Raw genomic sequence first — 20,890 nt, 5'->3', positions numbered from 1 at the left:
TAGAGCAAAACGGATCCCCGCGCTTTATTTTCCATGTTGGACGTTAGCGACAAACAGAATACAAGTTTAAAAGACAAAAGATCACAACCTCTGCACCATTTAACCCACTTTGATGCGATGAACAGAATGAAAAGTCAAGTCGGCAGAGCGGAGGTGGACGGTTTACACGGGATGCCGAGTAAAGTGAAGGTTTTCCTCCCGGCCCTGCCCACACTGCTAATCCTAAGGGTGTTTATTCAAGGCCTAGGGGTGAGGACTGTAACCGTATTATATAGCACCTCCTAAGAAGGGACGCCCCCGTTGAGCTTAGATTTAAACGTTTTCAGAAAACTGCGGTCTTAATAATCATTAAAATTCCCCAAGTGATATTACTGCGGCCGTAATGACGTTCCCACTGCAGGCGTGAGAGGCCCCCCGAAACAAAACACTCTATACTGCCACATTCCTGCATTTTATGCAGACTTTATGCTGCATGCTGGGAGAATACTCCATCCTGATTGGCTGCGGACTTTACACTGGATGCTGGGAGAATACTCCATCCTGATTGGCTGCCGTGGTCACCGAGAATACTGCTTTTTGACTGGTTATGCTTTAAAACCGTTTCGGCTCAAGATTATTTCACTGTTTTAAATTCCTACACCGGCCGCAAAGTTAACATGTAACCATAGCAACACGCTGAATTAACTGCAAGCCCTCCGTAACCTTTTAATTCTGAGTGTGCATTAGAATCCTTTAACCCTCGGGGTGGGTTGTCACGCTTATTCCATGGTTACTCGCCAAGAAATTGCAGTAAAAACATTCAGTTGATTTTTTTTTTAGTTTTGTTTGATGTGTTCAACTCAGAATTAAAAAGTTGTGAAGCAAAAGTTAGCCGTGAGGCTAAATGTTAATGGGCTTGGTACTAATTCAGCATGTTGCAGTAGTTACACAACAGCGCACAGCATACTGGACAACTGTGGTGAACGATTATGGCTCGAAATTAATGCATGCAAAAGAAGGTTGGAGTCATGAATGTAACCTATAGATTGAAATAAGCAGACTTTCATTTTGTCTCCAAAATAACAAAGTTTAGGATTTTCTTCTGCGCTCATGCTGCAACATCACTAACTATAATGATAATGCATGTATATACATCGGCATGGTGGCACAGTGGTTACCGCGGTCGCCTCACAGCAAAAAGGTCCTGGGTTCAAGCCCCGGGGTAGTACAATTTTGGTGGGTCGTCCCAGGTCGTCCTCTGTGTGGAGTTTGCGTGTTCTCCCGGTGTCTGCATGGGTGTGCTCCGGTTTCCTCCCACAGTCCAAAGACATGTAGGTCAGGTGAATTGGCCGTACTAAATTGTCCCTAAGTGTGTGTGTGTGTGTGTGTGTGTGTGTGTGTGTGTGTGTGTGTGTGTGTGTGTGTGTGTGTGTGTGTGTGTCAGGCCACCTGTCCAGGGTGTTTCCCCACCTGCTGCCCAATGACTGCTGGGATAGGCTCCTGTATCCCTGCGACCCTGAGAGCAGGATAAGCAGTTCAGATAATGAATGAATGGCTATAATATATATATTATATGTTATTACATTATTATAGTATACATTAATATATAATATCATATGTTAATAATTAAAGGTGCTAGATAGGACAGGTAAGGTTATAATAATGTTTAGATCTATTAAACAGCCTATATGATTGTGTATTGTTTGGCACACTGTTTTTTCAATTATCTTTGGGGGTTTCTGCATCTTTTTTTATTCTGTTTGTTGCAGAAGCAAAAATGAGAGCATGGCAGTGGGCATCCAGACAGTATGCTTGCAGTGAAAACAGGGAGATTCACAGCATCATCATCACCAACTCTGACAAATGTGCTCAGCTCTCTGCTTTTCTGCTGAGTCACCAGCATTTCCCAGACAACACACCGTCAACTGCCTTACATGAGGTTCTTCCGTTATAGAGCCGAAGGAAACAGACTGTCCCTGTTAAAATGATGTGCGATCATCTCCCCTCGAATCACAGCCGAATTATGAAATCTTTTAGTGTTGCTGTGGAATTATCTCACACGTTTGACTCCTCAACTGGAGACTAAGAGGTTTTCTGTTTGCAGCTGTCATGCTGTTTAACAAGTGCAGCACGAGTGCAAGGCCTAGTTTTCGCGCTCTGTGTTGTCCGCTGCGGCTCAGCGGGAGCGCAAGAATTTAAGGCTGGCAGGCATCCGGGTAGCGCGGCGGTCTATTCCGTTGCCCACCAACACGGGGGATCGCCGGTTTGAATCCCCGTGTTACCCCCGGGTTGGTCAGGCGTCCCTACAGACGCAATTGGTGGGAAGCCGGATGTGGGTATGTGTCCTGGTCGCTGCACTAGCGCCTCTTCTGGTCTGGTCGGGGCGCCTGTTTTGGGGGGAGGGGGGAATAGCGTGGTCCTCCCACACGCTACGCCCCCCCCCCCCCGGTGAAACTCCTCACTGTCAGGTGAAAAGAAGCGGCCGGCGACTCCACATGTATCCAGCTGGCAGGGGTTTTAGGTTTGATTCTTGCTGGTCCCACTAAATCAACGAAATTTAATTGCACTTGTGGTGTTGTGAAGCAAAATGTTAACATTTTTCAGTAATGCGTTCTGTCGGATCATGTATCGGCATATGTTGTGCTGTTGTACTCATCCAGTGTCGAGCTTATGCCCACGCACCTGTTAGCATTAGCACATACCTGTTAGCATTAGCACGTGCTTGTTAGCATTGGCACGTACCTGTTAGCGTTAGTGATATGCTTACAGAACACTGCGGTGGATTTGCAGAAGTTACTCCTCTCAAAGAGCAAGATATGTAAGATGGTGTAGTATATCCAAGATCAAGTCACATGTAGCACTGATGTGCAGTGTGAACTTGTGCACCAGGCCCAGCATGTGAGGGAGCGTTTCTGGTCGGCTTCATTCAGAAGCGACGGCTTGCGTTAGTGTGAATGACACCCATAACAGGAACACAGCTTGGGTTCCTCTGTCCTTACAATAAAGCCCGTGGCCTCTAACTGTGCTGTGATTGACTGAGAACTATGAAGTCACACCATTGATGAAGTTCACTTCCCACACGTTCATCTTGTCCTGGTGTCTTCCAAACGTGGGTGGAGCAAGACTGCAGTTACTGTGCAGTAAGGAAGCAAAATGTGGGATGTATTTAATGACCGTGTCTGTATAAAATTAAAAAAAAAATCTTTAAAAAAAAAAGAAAAAGGCAAGCATCCTTCCTTATGATTTACAAAGCACATGGTCATCATATAGGGCTCCATATGGCCGGAATGTTGCCGAACGTCTTTGTACAAGCTGACTTTTTTAACCTAAACAAAGTTTAGCCAGCGCAAAATAAAAAACGCATAACAAAGCAAAAGACAAATGCAGAAGTGACCGGGGGAAATCAGAGCGAAGGGCATCCAGCTTGGCACTCCTCCATAAGGCAGCATCAAGAGTAATAAAGAAGGAGGTCCCTACGAATAAAAGAGATAAGATGATGTAAGAGCCTAAACAATATTGTGGAACAGTAAAGCACCATTAATGGGCAGGCAGGAAGGACGAGCAGACAGATAAACCCCACTCTCCATCCTGATACTGGCTTGCTTTATGGAGCAGAAGCTAAATGGATCTTTAACATGGCTGAAGAATTAGATCTTGTTTGTTGTCTGTAAAATTCAACCATCTTGCCTTTTTTTTTAAACTTTATATACCAATTATTTATGCGTGGCACAAAAGCCCCATACTGTCTACTTTTGAATGGTTAGAGACCACGTGGCTGCTCTCTTCTATCCCAGGGGATTCTTACGTCACGTTCCCTCTCTTATTTCAGGGACCTGCTTCTTTGTGACTCTCGGTGCCACCAGAAGAAGAGCGTTGAGCCAGAAAAGTGCTGCTCTGCTTGTTTTCACCCGGCTACTTTTGCGTCCGTCCTTTGCTTTTACGTGCTTTTTATACTAAGCTTCATTAAAAAGTGAAGTGTTGCATGAAAGGTGCTGGCAAGCTTTTTCATTTCCATCAGCGCTCATGAACCGCTAGTGATCACTCTGTCGCCTCACTAGTGGTACTTTTTCTCTGGTGGTTCAGAGATGGAAAGTTACTCATATGCCAATAACAAGTAATACCGCCCATTAAAATCTACGTATCTGGGCGGCTGGGTGGCGTGGCGGTCTATTCCGTTGCCTACCAACACGGGGATCGCTGGTTCGAATCCCCGTGTTACCTCCGGCTTGGTCGGGCGTCCCTACAGGTACAATTGGCCGTGTCTGCGGGTGGGAAGCTGGATGTGGGTATGTGTCCTGGTCGCTGCACTAGCGCCTGCTCTGGTCGGGCGGGGCGCCTGGTCAGGGGGGAGGGGGAACTGGGGGGAATAGCGTGATCCTCCCACGCGCTACGTCCCCCTGGTGAAATTCCTCACTGTTAGGTGAAAAGCAGTGGCTGGCGACTCCACATGTATCAGAAGAGGCATGTGGTAGTCTGCAGCCCTCCCCGGATCAGCAGAGGGGACAGCCGGTGCAACGACTGGGACGGCTCGGAAGAGTGGGGTAACTGGCCAGATACAATTGGGGAGAAAAAAAAAGGGGGGGGGTCTACATATCTGGACACACAATCCTTAAGTGAAGTTTGTACCACCTTAACTGGTTCCCTTGTTGTAGGCTGACCTGGATAAATAGTATTCACTAAATGTCTAAAATATTACTTTAATAAATATTGTTTGACTCGAAACTCGAAATCGTTCTTGGGAGGCTCCTATAAAAAACACAATAGATATAATGCGGCATTTCTGAAAATAGGACTAAGAGTGCCTTGATATAATTGCCTGGGTCGAGACCTTTGAATCCACCCATTCCACTGAGATGATGGGGGGTAAGGGTTCTGGGGCGGTCTGTCTGATATTAGGCAGTTGATAGATCTGATATGTGTAAGAATGTAAGAGTATCTGCATATCGAGGAATACCAAGCACACTTGGCAGTAAGGGATTCACTCCTTGTCCTCTTCATTTAACGCTGCCATTTCAGTTGCACCAGCCAAAATACCCACCCACCCACCGACGGTGTTCGAAAATGTGTTTATTGTGTTCAAATTCTGTGGTTCCTCTCTTGCTTCCAGACCACCAGCAGTGGCAGCAGCAGGATGAGCTCCGATGGGGGAGGCAAGCCAGCGAAGGTGGGCTCCCTGGTGGAGGTGATCGGCAAGGGGCAGCGCGGCACCGTGGCCTACATCGGCACCACGCTGTTTGCCTCGGGGAAATGGGTGGGGGTCATCCTGGACGAGGCCAAGGGCAAGAATGACGGCACCGTGCAGGGCAAGCGCTACTTCACCTGTGAGGAGAATCGTGGGATATTTGTCAGACAGTCACAGGTAATCGACCGCCCTGTTTTTTTCTTTTATCAATGACCAGAAAAATAGAAACCCTGACCTGCAGAGGGATTGGGCCCCTGCAGAGGGATTGGGCCCCTGCAGAGGAACTGGGCCTGAGGGAACAGAACTCACTTGACTAGATGAAATTTCCTTGCTTGGGTCCAGACTTTGAATCGGCCCACTCCACCGAGTTGGCTGATTCCTCTGGTCTGGTTCCATGATGTGAAACGGCGGTTTTCTAGTTGAAAAAGCGATTATCCAATGAGCGCCATGAGGGGGACTAATGATTAGCCAATCAGCACCACGGGCGGGACTAACACTGTTGTCAAGCTGTTGTCAAGTGTTGGACGGCATGTCTTCTCAATATCTCCCGGTGTCGTAGTTTGTTTTTACTTCACTCCGCTCCACTCTTAAAACCCCGGCAAAACCAGTATGTTGCCATGGATACATGTCAGCGTTGACTTAAAATGACGTTGATTCAGGCGAACACATTAGTCTCTCGTGATTGGTTAGAGAGAATCGAATCCCCCTCCCTCGGGGAAACCTGTTAGAGCGGAGGTAATGTCAGGCTGAAGATGGAGATGGAGGGTATCGAGTCGACGACTCTGTCTGAAATCAGGCAAGAAATTTCCATCACCAGTGCAATCTTAGATCCACCTCTGTCAACACACACACACACACACACACACACACACACACACACACACACACACACACACACACACACACACACACACACACACACAGGTTAGCTAGCCTCTGTATCTATACACACACACACACACACACACAGGTTAGCTAGCCTCTGTATCTATACACACACACACACACACACACACACACAGGTTAGCTAGTCTCTTTATCTATACACACACACACACACACACACACACACACACACACACACACACACACACACACACAGGTTAGCTAGCCTCTGTATCTATACACACACACACACACACACACACAGGTTAGCTAGCCTCTGTATCTATACACACACACACACACACACACACACACACACACACACACACACACACACAGGTTAGCTAGTCTCTTTATCTATACACACACACACACACACACACACACACACACACACACACACACACACACACACACACACACACAGGTTAGCTAGTCTCTTTATCTATACACACACACACACACACACACACACACACACACACACACACACACACACACAGGTTAGCTAGTCTCTTTATCTATACACACACACACACACACACACACACACACACACACACACACACACACACACACACACACAGGTTAGCTAGCTTGTGTATCTATTAGGTGCTATATTTCAAATTTTTGTGATGTGTTTCTCAATCAGCCTAAAAGACTGGTTGACTCATGGGTACCTCTGCCACATAGCTGTGTAAAGGTTGCTATGGTAACAGGACTAAATGCTATGCACTTGCCATGAGCCATATTTGAAACACAAAGCCCAAGAGACGGGCAAAGTGTTTTTCTGCTGCTTCATATCGGTCACTGTCTGACAGTCTTTTTTTCTCCCTCTCTGTCTTTCTCTCTTTCCATCTTCCTTTTTCTCTCTCCTCTGTCTTGTCCTCTCTGTCTGTTTGACTCTCTCTCTCTCTCTCTCTCTCTCTCTCTCTCTCTCTCTCTCTCTCTCTCTCTCTCTCTCTCTCTCTCTCTCTCTCTCTCTCTCTCTCTCTCTCTCTCTCTCTCTCTCTCACTGTCTCTCTCTCTCACTGTCTCTCAGATCCAACTGGTTGATGATGGAGCAGACACAACATCCCCGGAGACACCTGAGACAGCTACTGCCAAGGTTCCCAAACGAGGTGAGGACACACACACACACACACACACACACACACACACACACACACACACACACACACACACACACACACACACACACACACACACACACCTCATGCAAACACACACATATACACAAACACGCACAGATAGGTATGTATGATTGTGCCCTTGGTTGGTTTCTGTCTTCCATCTGCTGTGTGCCAATAAAAGGGCTCTAATGAAACCCGGTGGACTCTTGTTTACGTTACGCCCTCGGTAAACGGAGGTCATCTGAAACAGTGATGGGTGTGAAACACTCACCTGCACTGATATTCAAAACCCAAGTGTCTCAAACACTCTTAAAGTATGAAATAAGTGTACAGGAATGTACTTTACTTAGATAAAATAGCCAGTGTCAGTGCTGACTGTCACAAGGAGCAGCAGGCCCTATTAAAACACTACAAATTCTGTTGTTAAGTGGAGAGGTGAAGGTGGGAGGGGGATTATAGTTACCTAGACTGAGCTTTAACTGAAAGATCCCATATGTGCCAACACATCCATCGATGGCCTATGTGTCACCTCAAAGTGTCATTGAATTTCGATAAAGGTGTTAGTTTTGTTAGTGTGCTTTAGTAGATATCCTTTTGCAAGGATGTCTCTCCTCCAGGAAGTGCACTGGTTCCTGAGGAGAGAGATAGCCTGGACTGTCTTGGTTAGGGACTAGATTACCACTGTGGCCAGCTACACTAGAAAAAAGCAACCTTGTATAAAACGTAGAAGTGCTTTGGACAAATATGTCTACCAAAAACCATATGTTTGATTTCCAGAATTATTTTTTAAACACTTTTTTCTCTATTTTAGAGCGTAATGAAGAGTGAAGGGGAAAAGGTATGAGAAGAGATGACATGTGACAGAGGTTGTTGATTATTCGACAACGTAACAAAACTCTTGTGTAATAGCTACATACTACTGTGCATACCTAAGTGACATCTTCAGTTTAAACTGACTACAGGTATCCCCACCCCTTATAAACAACACGGTACAATACAGTTGCATAACAACCGAAACCAGCGACCAGTTTCATATGCAAATACGGGTGTGACCATTAACTAGGGTTTCAAAGGCCGTGTGTACTATTCACAGAGTATTAGAGGCCAGACGCACCAAACTGACTAGTGGCGACGAAGGCCGACTGCTGCGTCGCCTCACGTCGCCTGCCGTCTGGGCCAAGAAGTAGCATTTGAACACACCGCACAGACTACAGCCGATGGCCAGCTAGCATGTATGTTCTGCACATGTTTGCTAAGCTGAACAGCCAATCAGAGTGATCTCTCTCACCGACGGATGGGCTCCGCCCATTCAACATGCTGAAGCTGCCGACAGGGGTCCAACTAGTGCCGACGGTGCGGGACACACCGCAAAACTATTTCTTTATTTCAGATCCCCATTAATCACTGCCTCAACAGCGACTATTCTTCCTGGGGTCTAACGGTGCAACAGTTACAATTTAAATGTCAACAAGCAAAAACAGAACAGAAATCAATATAACAGCAATAATCAGAAACATCACACAAAACTAAATTTATCAAACAGCTTTGAGCACTACATGAAATTCTATATATCCATCATACCCAATTAGACAAAAACAAAAACAATTACCGTAAATGAGAAAAAAAGATTAATTAATTAAAATAAAGCAGACATAACTCATAACAGAATGCAGTTAACAGACATTAAAAATAGACCTAATCTAAAACAATCTCTTTCTGCATTACATATTCTCTCAGCCACTTCTTGAACCCAACTCTGCTGGTAATTGAAACCAAATCTTGCGGAAGGGCGGCATGGTGGCGTAGTGGTTAGTGCAGTCACCTCGCAGCAAGAAGGTCCTGGGTTCGAGCCCCGGGGTTGTCCAACCTTGTGGGTCATCCTGGGTCATCCTCTGTGTGGAGTTTGCATGTTCTCCCCGTGTCTGCGTGGGTTTCTTCCGGGTGCTCTGGTTTCCTCCCACAGTCCAAAGACATGTAGGTCAGTTGAATCAGCCATACTAAATTGCCCCTAGGTAGGAATGTGTGTGTGTGTGTGTGTGTGTGTGTGTGTGTTTGTGTGTCGGCCCTGTTTGATGGCCTGGTAGCCTGTCCAGGGTGTCTCCCCGCCTGCCGTCCAATGACTGCTGGGATAGGCTCCAGCATCCCCACGACCCTGAAAGCAGGATAAGTGGTTCGAATAATGGATGAATGGATGTTGCAGAAGTCCGTTCCAGTAGGTAATTGCCCTGTACAGTCTTTATTAAGGCATCAGTTCTGGGTTTAGTCAAGGTAAAATGACCCCTCAAGGCATGTCTAGTGCCGTAGTCATGACCATCACTAGTAAGCAACAGCTGAGAGGAGAGGCAAGCAGGTTTACGTAGCGTATAAATGTTTTTACATTACAGTCATTTAGCCGACGCTTGTATCCAAAGCGACTTACAGTAAATGCATCATTTAACGTAGGAAATCAGGAGTACTACTAGTCATCAGAGGTCATAAGTGCATCTTCTCTCTAAATAAGCATCTAAGAGCAAAACCTTTGCTAAAGTAAAAGTGCAAGAAAGAGATTTATTTTTATTTTATTTTATTTTTTTACTGAGTGAATACAATAAGTGCTAATAGCAAGTAACAGGGTAGTAGTTCTTGAAGAGGTGCGTTTTCAACCTACGCCGAAAGATGGGCAGCGACTCCGCTGTCTTGACTTCAGTGGGGAGTTCATTCCACCACTGTGAGGCCAGGACAGAACAGAGCCGTGACCGGGTCAATCGGCAGCAGGGGCCTCTGAGCAATGGGGCAACCAGGTGTCCCGAGGCAGCAGAGCGAAGTGTTCAGGGGGTGTAGGGCTTGACCATGGCCTGGAGATAGGAAGGAGCTGTTCCTTTCACTGCCCTGTAGGCTAGCACCAGAGTCTTAAACTGGATGCGAGCAGCTGCTGGGAGCCAGTGTAGGGACATGAGAAGGGGAGTTGTGTGGGAGAACTTAGGGCGGTTGAACACCAGACGAGCTGCAGCTTTCTGAACAAGCTCCAGATGTCTAATGGCTGACGCCGGGGTGCCAGCAAGGAGGGAGTTGCCGTAGTCCAGCCAGGAGATGACCAGAGCCTGGATGAGCACCTGTGCCGTCTCGTCGGTGAGGAATGGGCAAATCCCCCTGATGTTATAGAGGAGAAATCTGCAGGAGCAAGCAACTGGTGCAACATTTGCAGCAAACGACAGTTGGTTATCCAGGATCACACCCAGATTCCTTGCAGTCCGAGTTGGCGTCACCACGGTGTTGTCAATGGTGATGGCCAGGTCACGGTGCAGGCAACCTTTCTCCAGGAGGAACATCAGCCCTGTCTTGTCCAGATTGAGCTTCAGGTGGTGTGTCGCCATCCACTCCAAGATGTCAGTCAAGCACGCAGCAATGTGTGTCTGTACTTGTGTGTCAGATAGAATCAGGCTACAAGCTAATCTCTACAAGCTAATCTCTCATTGACTCTCATCCATGACAATTCTTTATGCATTTTTTTCAACGACGTTTCTAATTGAGCAATGCAGAGCGAGTCTCGCAGCTCTGTTTTGGGTAAGCTGGGTTTTATTTAGTTCTTGTTTAGATGCATTTGACCAGATTGCTGGGCAGTAGTCAAGATGTGACAAGACTAGGGATTGTATGACTTGCTTAGTAGTTGTGTTAGTTAGAAAGTAGGCACTCCTTCTAATGATTGAAATACTTCTGCTCATTTTTGTTACAATATTATTAATGTAAGTAGCCCAAGAGAGTGTTTCATCTATTGTGACCCTCCCAGCAATCTGACCTCCTTAACTTGTTCAATATCAGCACCTTGCAAAGAAATACACAGTCTGTGTTCCTTTCTTTGAGCATGATTTGAGCAAATAACAAGACATTTCGTTTTGAATATATTCAGTTTCAGCTTATTTTCAGTGACCCATTTAGAAATCTGCATTAACTCATCTTGACATAGACTGCTCAGGTCTGTGGCATTCTTTGCGGAAGCATATAGTATTGTAGTGTCATCTGCATAAACTGCAGCGCAAGCATTTTTCTTAAATATGTGGCATATCGTTTACAAATATTAAGTATAGTAGAGGTCCAAGACAACTTCCTTGAGGAACGCCGCATTGTAGTGTCTTAATACTTGACAAAGTTCCATTAAACATGACACGTTGTTGTCTGTTGAATACGTAGCTTTTCATCCAGTCAATAGCTTAGAGTTTGAAGCCATAAACTGCTAGTTTTATAAGTAGCGTTCATGGTCAATGATATCAAAAGCTGCGCTAAAATCTAACAGCACTGTTCCAACTAATAATTTATTGTCAATTTGTCTTAAGCAATCATCTGTCAATTGTGTAAGAGCTGTGTGTGTTGAAACTAGGGTCACAGACGCTCACCGACAGCACGACATTGGCCGACCGTCGGTGTGTCCAAGCCCTTAAAGAATGTTGCAATCACAGCATTGTAAGATGGTGACAAATGTATAACGACTGACACCAACGACCAGTTTCATGATCAAATATGGGTGTGCCATTAACTAGACTGTATTGATTATAAGGGTGGGGATACCTGCAGTCAGTTTAGACTGAAGAGGTGACTTAGTTGGGTGATGAAATGTATCTGTCAGTAAACATTGTGTCCAGATGAACTGATTCACCTTTCTTTGATTTTCTTACCTGGATTATTGAGCATCAAGACATCTTTTTTTTTTTTAGGTCTTTATGCCAAATTTAAATCCTAGGTGTTGCTGTTAAGTTCCGAGAGTGTGTGGTATGGGGGCCAAATACACACAAAGGTCAAAACCGATCACCAGATTTGAGTCGGCCCGGCCTGCAAGGTGGCATAAGTAATCAGGAGTTTGTAGTCAGCACATTCTTCTGTTTGTGGAAGAATAGACCTTGGCAGCAAGCTAGTTTGAAAATCCTGCCAGACATTTTAAGCATGTGAGGTAATAACGAGTGATTGTCACTTTGTCACTAACAGCCTCAGGGTGATGAAATGTCTTGTGTAGGTAGGGGAGGAGAAAGGGTGTTTTTTTGTTTTTGTTTTTTTTTTTACATATTCTCGATGTGTTCGTGCGCCATTTTGTCCAGGTCCATTAGAGAAGAGACTGTGGTGTCTGAGGCTCTGGCAGATTTGGCCGCCAGGCTGTTTCCATGGTTACCACTCAGCACTGGTGGTAGCCCTCTTTAAATTTGTCTTAAATTGGCTTTTTCTCTTTTTTCCTGTGCAATGAAAGTCCTTCGGTACTGTTAAGTACAGCCCTGAAATACATGTTGTATGTGAACACTTATTCAGTTTTAGAGGTCCACACCGACAGTCCCGGACACACGCACCTTTATGTTTACTAGTACATTTAGACTTGTTCTTTCATCATCACATTCTGTTTTTGTTTTTTTTTTGTGGTTTTTTTTCTCGCCGCTTGTACTCAGCCTATTACCCCACTCTTCCGAGCCGTCCCAGTTGCTGCTCCACCCCCTCTGCTGATCCAGGGAGGGCTGCAGACTACCACATGCCTCCTCCGATACATGTGGAGTCGTCAGTCGCTTCTTTTCACCTGACAGTGAGGCGTTTCACCAGGGGGACGTAGCATGTGGGTGGATCAAACTATTCCCCTCCAGTCCCCCCTCCCCCCTGAATAAGCACCCCGACCGACCAGAGGAGGCGCTAGTGCAGCAACCAGGACACATACCCACATCCGGCTTCCCACCCGCAGACACAGCCAGTTGTGTCTGTAGGGACGCCCGACCAAGCCAGAGGTAACACGGGGATTCAAACCAGCGATCCCCGTGGTGTTAGGCAACGGAATAGACCGCTACGCCACCTGGACACCCGTCACATTCTTTCATTGGCAAAATGAGTAATCTTATTTATTCTAACTGGCATTTAAGTGTTTTTAATGATCCCTCGATTTTACTAAATGACATTTACAGATGGCCTTGGGGTTTGAGGTAATTCACTTAGCTCGGCATCAGAGGCAAAGGGCAGAGAAATTCAGGGTGGTAACTGGTAATACAACAAAATCTTTTCATGTCAGTAAATCAGCATCACAATGTAAATCTAAAGCTGTTTATAATCCAGGTAAACTTGCAAATACAAGAAATATAATGTAGTCAGATGCTTCCATCAGAATCAGAATCAGAAACACTTTGTCATTTCATTTCATTTCATGCACTTGCACACCTGAAATGAAACGAAACATAATTTCCCCCAGCCCACAGCAGTGCAACACAAAGACAAAAACACATATCCAAAAACTATAAGAACTACAAGAACACATATATCTAAACTAAACCCAAAAATAATCCCTGTCCAGGAGAACGAATGTCAGCCAGGATGACTGTCGGAACTGTCGGTCTGCATGGGCTAGCAGTTAGCTTAGCCTGCCCCACTTCTGCGTCCTGTCAGACCGTCCTTGGTGTTTCCTCTTCGGGCACAGCTCCGGTCAGGGCTGTGGTCCTTGGGCCAACAGGACGCAGCAGACCAAGCTCCTTCAGTTGATCCAACGCCAGCTCCCAGACACCTTTGACACACCTCCCCGCACTCCACACGATGACACTAAAAACACAGCCAAGGCTGGGTGAGGCCGCCGCCAGACTGCCCTCGGTGTTATTGGAACTGCTGGTCTGCATGGGCTAGCACTTAGCTTAGCCTGCCCCACTTCCGCATCCCCTCAGACCGCCCTCGGTGTTGCTTCTTCGGGCACAGCTCCAGGCAGGGCGGTGGTCCCTGGGCCCACAGGACACAGCAGACCAAGCTCTCCCAGCCATCAAGCAAAGACAAACTTAGACGCAGATGTGGACAAAGACACGAAAACATGAAAACAAATAGGACATAGCACGATACTAGTGCAAAGATTCAGGGAGTAACACGAAGGAACGTAATCAGTTCACAAATGAGAATAAAATGGCCAGCATGGGTCTCTGTCATCATTTTCAGTCATTAGACTACTGCGCTACATAAGAAAGTCTTACAGCGCCTTAGGATAGCTAAGTTAAATTTAGCAAGGAAAAGACTCCCAGTGGGCAACAACAAAGTTGTCTTCAAAAGTCCTGAAAACATGTTTATGCATTATTTAAGTGACCTACCAGATGCTGCTGCACTTCATAATTTTAAGTTAGTATTAGCCTAAATGTTGATAAAACTAAATTCATACTTTTTATCAATGCCAGTAGTATTGACCATGAAAACATGATTATTTCTCCTATGAATAGATCTAACATTTAAAGAGTCACTGAATACAAGGATATCTCAGTATCTGGCTTAATGAGAAATTTTCCTTTTTAAATATCATGTAAATTATCCATCCATCCATCCATTATCCAAACTGCTTATCCTACTCAGGGTTAGGGGGATGCTGGAGCCTAATAAAAAAAACAAACAAACAAATAAATAAATAAAGGCGGCATGGTGGCGCTGTGGTTGGCGCAGTCGCCTCACAGCAAGAAGGTCCTGGGTTCGGGCCCCGGGGTAGTCCAACATTGGGGGTCGTCCCAGGTCGTCCTCTGTGTGGAGTTTGCGTGTTCTCCCCGTGTCTGCGTGGGTTTCCTCCCACAGTCCAAAGACATGTAGGTCAGGTGAATCGGCTGTACTAAATTGTTCCTGTGTGTGTGTGTGTGTGTGTGTGGACCCTGTGATGGCCTGGCGGCCTGTCCAGGGTGTTTCCCCGCCTGCCGCCCAATGACTGTTGGGGTAGGCTCCAACATCCCTGTGGCCCTGAGTAAGATAAGCATTTTGGAAAATGGATGGATAGATATCCATAATTGCAAACCACCTTGTTTCAGGTTGTAAACATTTTAGCTGACTGTTTTATTGATTTTTATTGACCAATTTTTATTCTCACTTTGATTCCTTTTGTTATTTTGATTTTTCCTGTTTTACTCATCTGCATTGCAAATGAGTGATGTTCCTCAGTATTCAGAGTTGAACTAAAGGTTTAAATGAATGAATGAGAGCTGCCCCACATTTGGTTGGTCATTCAGTAACTTTGGAGAGAAACGAGACAAATATTGAACGCTTATTGTAAATCTGTTACTGCATTGTCTACTCTGCCCACTTGGTACCTGCTGCAGCTGCCCATCCCTGAGGAGTATTCTTCTTTTTTTTGTGCGGAATTTCTCCCCCTTTTTCCTCGATTGTATCCGGCCAAGTACCTCACTTTTCCAAGCCGTCCCAGTTGCTGCTCCACCCCCTCTGCCGATCCAGGGAGGGCTGCAGACTACCACATGCCACCTCCGATACCTGTGGAGTCGCCAGCCACTTCTTTTCACCTGACAGTGTGGAGTTTTGCCACGGGGACGTAGCACGTGGGAGGATCACGCTATTCCCTCCAGTTCCCTCTCCCCTTGACCAGGCGCCCGAGCGTCCAGAGGAGGCGCTAGTGCAGCGACCAGGACACATACCCACATCCGGCTTCCCACCCACAGACACGGCCAATTGTGTCTGTAGGGACGCCCGACCAAGCCGGAGGTAACACGGGGATTCGAAACAGCGACCCCCCTGTTGGTAGGCAACGGAATAGACCGCTACACTACCCAGATGCCCCAAGTATTCCTCTTCTGATGCTCGTCCTGGTGCTTCTCCCATTTCCCCCCCTAAAAAAGGTTTACTGTAACCTTGCAAAACCAGCCATCTCACTGCTTTGCTCATGGTTTGTCTCACATAGCAGAAAGTGAGCTGGCGGGATTGAGGCTGGCTTTGTGAGGCTTGGTTTTCTGCGGCGTTTCTCCTTCTCTGAAACGAGGGTCCGAGGATAGGTTGTGCTGTGCATTGTCATTTTTTCTGTTTGCCTGTTTGAGACTGGGATTGTAACGGGATTGCAAAGCCCTCTGATGTGGCTGTTATCATTTAGGGGAGAGGTAATAATGAACAAAATGGGAGGGGGGGGGCGCATGGAGGTGTTAGTAGTCCTTAGTAGGTTTATTTGCTATATTATGGGTTATCGGGCAAGATTTGCAGTTCATTTACAGAGTATTTCCTTGCAGTTTATCCTAGATAATCACCTCTCTGAAACGACAGTAGAAGTTCGGCTGTGGGTGCTGCAGTGTTTACATTGGCCACCTTGAAAGGGGCAGTATCACAAGTTGACTCATGTTGACTTAAACCTGTTTGCTTTATCAGTCCAAACCAGGATCTTACTGGGACTTTAGACTGTTCAAAACATGGTGCTGATTCTCTCTCTCTCTCTCTCTCTCTCTCTCTCTCTCTCTCTCTCTCTCTCTCTCTCTCTCTCTCTCTCTCTCTCTCTCTCTCTCTCTCTCTCTCTCTCTCTCTCTCTCTCTCTCTCTCTCTCTCTCTCTCTCTCTCACTTTCCAGAGATCCCAGAGACGGCCAAGGCTACTAAACTGGTGAGTGAGACAGCTGTACCATGCCACACTGTTTCCCTTACTGGCAAGTACAAACAGATATGGAAACCTGCAATGACGTCTAACACAAACGCACACAAACGGATGTAAAGGGTTGCAGACAAACTGGAAGTCTAACAGAGAACATGTGAACACGTACGTACAGACATACACATATGAGCGTCCATAGAAAAACATTTGTGCGCTGTGTGCACATACTTAGATAAAGACATAGACACATGTGGACACACGGGTGTGTTCACAAACACATAGACACTTGCAGTGTGTTGTCTGTCGCACACATTCAGAAGCAGATTTATAAGCCCTCTGCTGTTCACTGAAGGGCTGCACAGGTAAAACACCGAGCCCGACAAAAACTCGGACTGTTAAAAAAAAAATTGAAAATTGGAGTCGGTTACCTTTGTGTGAACATTCATACAACTTGTGGATTTGCCCTTTAAACACACTCACGCAGCTCTTACACGGACACTGTGACACAACACGCAACGCAAAGACAGTAAAGCCGCCTACTACGGGTGGCAAACACACCGATAAAGACAAGACGAGGCCAAGTGTCGCTGCTGTGATCTCCAGGCAGGCGCCCCATCCACTTTTCTGTCTATGCTGACGACCTCCACCTTCCTCATCCACCTTAGTTGTCCAGTATCAGAGTCAAAGTCTGTGTCGTTTGCTGAGCAAGGTGTGAGACTCTTACACACAACACCAAAAACGGTTTCACATTATTCAAATTCCAACCGTAATGTTACACGAGTAAGATTAGCTCAGATATTAGCGAGTCATTAATACCGGTGTGCGTAAGTGGCAGTGCGACAAGTTTACTGTAATAAATACCAGATAGGCTCTGTACTCTCTGCCCTTATTACGTAGTAGTCAGGCGACACAAAGAAAGAGCAAGGTGTCCTATTGTGTCGTACAGCATGCACATGATTATTTGACGTTATAAACCACATCATCTGTGGCTTATCCTGCCGTTCTCCTTCTCCTTATGTAACCAGATGTTGGTCTGATATGTTTTTTGGCTTCCACGCAGCTTAATCACTCCCGCGGGGTTTGGTAATTAAGATCAGATAATAAGACAATAAACTAGAACTACAGTGTAAGGTTATAAAAGTAGGAGTAAGTCAGTAATCTTTAACTCTGCAGTGAACCGGCTAACGCCCGATGAACTCGGCAAACTTCCCTGTACTCTTACCTCTCGCTGTGTCCGCAGGGCCGCATTCAGCACCTTCTCCATGAAGAGCAGGAGGTGAAACCTGCCAGATACTGCAGCTGCATTTGTCACCTAGAAGGGGTTTGACTTGGTGGGGTGTTCACATGGAGAACGGGACCTGTTAACACATCCTGTTTTTCATGTGATGTTAACACACTATAGAAGAGAATACCCAAGTTAAGAAAGGGGCTGGAAGGGCGTCCGGTTAGCATACATGGGGATCGTCAGTTTGAATCCCCGTGTTACCTCTGCCTTGGTCGGGCGTCCCTACAGACATAATTGGCTGCCTCTGGTGGTGGGAAGCTGGATGTGGGTATGTGTCCTGGCTGCTGCACTAGCGCCTCCTGTGTTCGGCCAGGGTGCCTGTTCGGGGTGGAGGGGGAACTGTGGGGGATAGCGTGATCCTCCCGCGCGCTACGTCCCCCTGGTGAAACTCCTCACTGTCAGGTGAAAAGAAGCGGCTGGCGACTCCACATGTATCGGAGGAGGCATGTGGTGGTCTGCAGCCCTCCCCGGATCGGCAGAGGGGGTGGAGCAGCGACCGGGACGGCTTGGAAGAGTGGGGTAATTGGCTGGGCACAGTTGGGGATAAAAAGGGGGGGGAAATCCCAAAAAAACAAAACAAAAAAAAGGCGGGGGGATAGAAGTGAGGAGATTCAGGGAAGAAGTTCAGAAATACAGAAAAAAGTAAAAATAGTTGGTCTATTAAGTCCAATAGTCACACATAAGAATATATAATATATAACAGTAGCTTTTACAGATCTGGGAAAAGTTGTGTTGAGTAATGAAGACTAACTCTAGCTTTACCTCGAGGCTCTGGTATTCACTTCCCATCATAACAGTTTGTAATAATCTGTATAAAGTTGGACAGTGTTGCTAAAGTTGATGTATGTATGAGGATGAAGGACAAGGTTATGGCGATGTGTCTGTGCTATGGAGCATTCATAATACAAAGTATCACATCAGAGATACACAAGATAAACAATATCAGCAAAACAGATGCCACTTGATATTCTTTATATTACTTATATATACAAGAATATTTGGGTGGCACGGTGGCGCAGTGGTTAGCACAGTTGCCTCACAGCAACAAGGTCGTGGGTTTGAGACCCGGGGTAGTCCAACCTTTGGAGTCGTCCCGGGTCGTCCTCTGTGTGGAGTTCGCATGTTCTCCCCATGTCTGCGTGGGTTTCCTCCCACAGTCCAAAGACATGTAGGTCAGGTGAATCGGCCATACTACATTGTCCCTAGGTGTGAGTTCGTGTGTGTGTGTGTGTGTGTGTGTGTGTGTGTGGCGGCCCTGTGTGATGGACTGGCGGCCTGTCCAGGGTGTCTCCCCGCCTGCCGCCCAATGACTGCTGGGATAGGCTCCAGCATCCCGTGAACCTGAGTAAGGATAAGCAGCTTGGATGATGGATGGGTGGATGGATACAAGAATACACCAGCACAAACAAATACTGTCCATAGAGGTGCACTGAGAGAGAGAGAGAGAGAGATGTTTGTTTAGGAGACTATGTTTATAGGAATGAGGATTATAAAGATTCAAAATTAACTAAAATATGTTTCAGGTTGAGTAATTTCCGCAGTGAATTACAGTGTGCTTTGCAGGGATCTAGTTTTTATCCTCGTATTGTTGGTCAGTTTTAACTTTAGTGAAAGTTTAAGGGACATGAACCAAGACACCAGTTATAGAAGTGGAAGATCTGATGTATTTGTCCAGCTGGGGGCGCTGTTTACTCACCAATGGGTTAAGCCTTCCAGCTTTGGGTTGTGATATATTGCCTGATTTGTTTTTATTTTATTTTTTTTTCCATAATCGAGATTCAGGAAATCTGGTGCTGAGTCACAGCAACTGTACCATGTCTCTGTGGAGCAGAGTGGTCTGTTGTTATTATTATTATTATTGTTAACATTATTATTATTATTATTTATTTCCCCTGGTCCTCACAGCAGGCAGGGCGGCACCTTGCCACCCTCTCAACATTGCACATCATGGTTTTGTTAGGCAAAGAAACGATGTGTGAAATAGTAATGTGTGACTACTTTGGGAATTTATTATGAAGTTCAAGTTCAAATCATTTTTAGGTTTAAGAAAAATGAGTTTCCATCTATGAAAGAAAGACCGCCACGCTACCCGGACACCCCGAATAGAAGGAAATCTGCACAAAATGGGTCCACAATATTCAAAAATGTGGTATAACACATTTGAGAAAAATATTATTTATTTAATATATAATTTTTCAGCTACAGGATTCTTCCTTGTATTAAAGTCGTGATGGGGGGAAGGACCACCACAACCGATCAGTTACTCTTTTGCTTCAAAACAACATAACAGATGGAGGCGTCAGGGTAGCGTGGTGGTCCATTCCATTGCCTACCAACACGGGGATCGGCAGTTCGAATCCCCGTGTTACCTCGGGCTTCATCAGGTGTCCCTACAGACACGATCGGCCGTGTCTGCTGGTGGGAAGCCAGAGATGGGTATGTTTCCTGGTCGCTGTACTAGCGCCTCCTCTGGTCAGTCGAGGCGCCTGTTCGAGGAGAACTGGGGGGAATAGCGGGATCCTCCCACGCGCTACATCCCCCAGGTGAGACTCCTCATGTTTATTTAATACCGGAGCTACATCCCATTTTTTGTGTGTGAAGCTCATGGTTCCACACTTGATCAAGGCTACAAAGAGCTGCTTGAATATTTGAGACCAACCAGACCCAAACTTGAATTCATTCCCAAATCTCAATCAAGACGATTAAATGACATTTTGTGAGCCAAACCCAACTAACGCTTAAAGTTGAATTAAAAACATTTGGTGGTAAGAGTACTTTTCACCTTTTCAAAAATTTCCATTCGAAAATGATGAGCTCAACCCAAAGCTTAGAAGTTAAGCGAGAAATGAAGCCCCACCCAAGCTCGCTGGGCCTACCGCCGCAGGTCGGATTGTGGACATGCGACTGCATATTTTAACCTAATGTCGCCTTGTGGACGCTTACTGAAATTGCCTTATAGCGCCATAACTTCAGACATTTCACATTTGAGGTTGCCTAAACTGGAATCAAACCCTTGGCGGTGTCGATTGTATTCTGCCCATCTTCTGAGTTACACGTCAGGTCAAGTCGAGGTTCGTTTTTTTAGCGCAAGTAAGTTTACACATACGAGGAGTTCAAC

At 46.0% G+C, this 20,890-nt stretch overlaps 1 protein-coding gene across 1 annotated transcript in view; it reads left to right on the top strand.

Annotated features, from left to right (window-relative positions):
* The window catches only part of dctn1b (dynactin 1b), a 66,967-nt gene that overhangs the window by 6,924 nt on the left and 39,153 nt on the right, over positions 1-20,890 (top strand). The window contains exons 3-5 of the mRNA XM_056295233.1: positions 5,087-5,338; positions 7,089-7,167; positions 16,468-16,499. Coding sequence (XP_056151208.1) covers positions 5,087-5,338; positions 7,089-7,167; positions 16,468-16,499 — 363 coding nt within the window. The remainder of the gene's footprint in view (positions 1-5,086; positions 5,339-7,088; positions 7,168-16,467; positions 16,500-20,890) is intronic.

Source organism: Lampris incognitus, chromosome 16 (assembly GCF_029633865.1).
Source record: "Lampris incognitus isolate fLamInc1 chromosome 16, fLamInc1.hap2, whole genome shotgun sequence".
NCBI lineage: Eukaryota > Metazoa > Chordata > Actinopteri > Lampriformes > Lampridae > Lampris > Lampris incognitus.
Note: the sequence above shows the minus strand (reverse complement) of the source record. Positions and strands in the feature narration are given on the sequence as shown.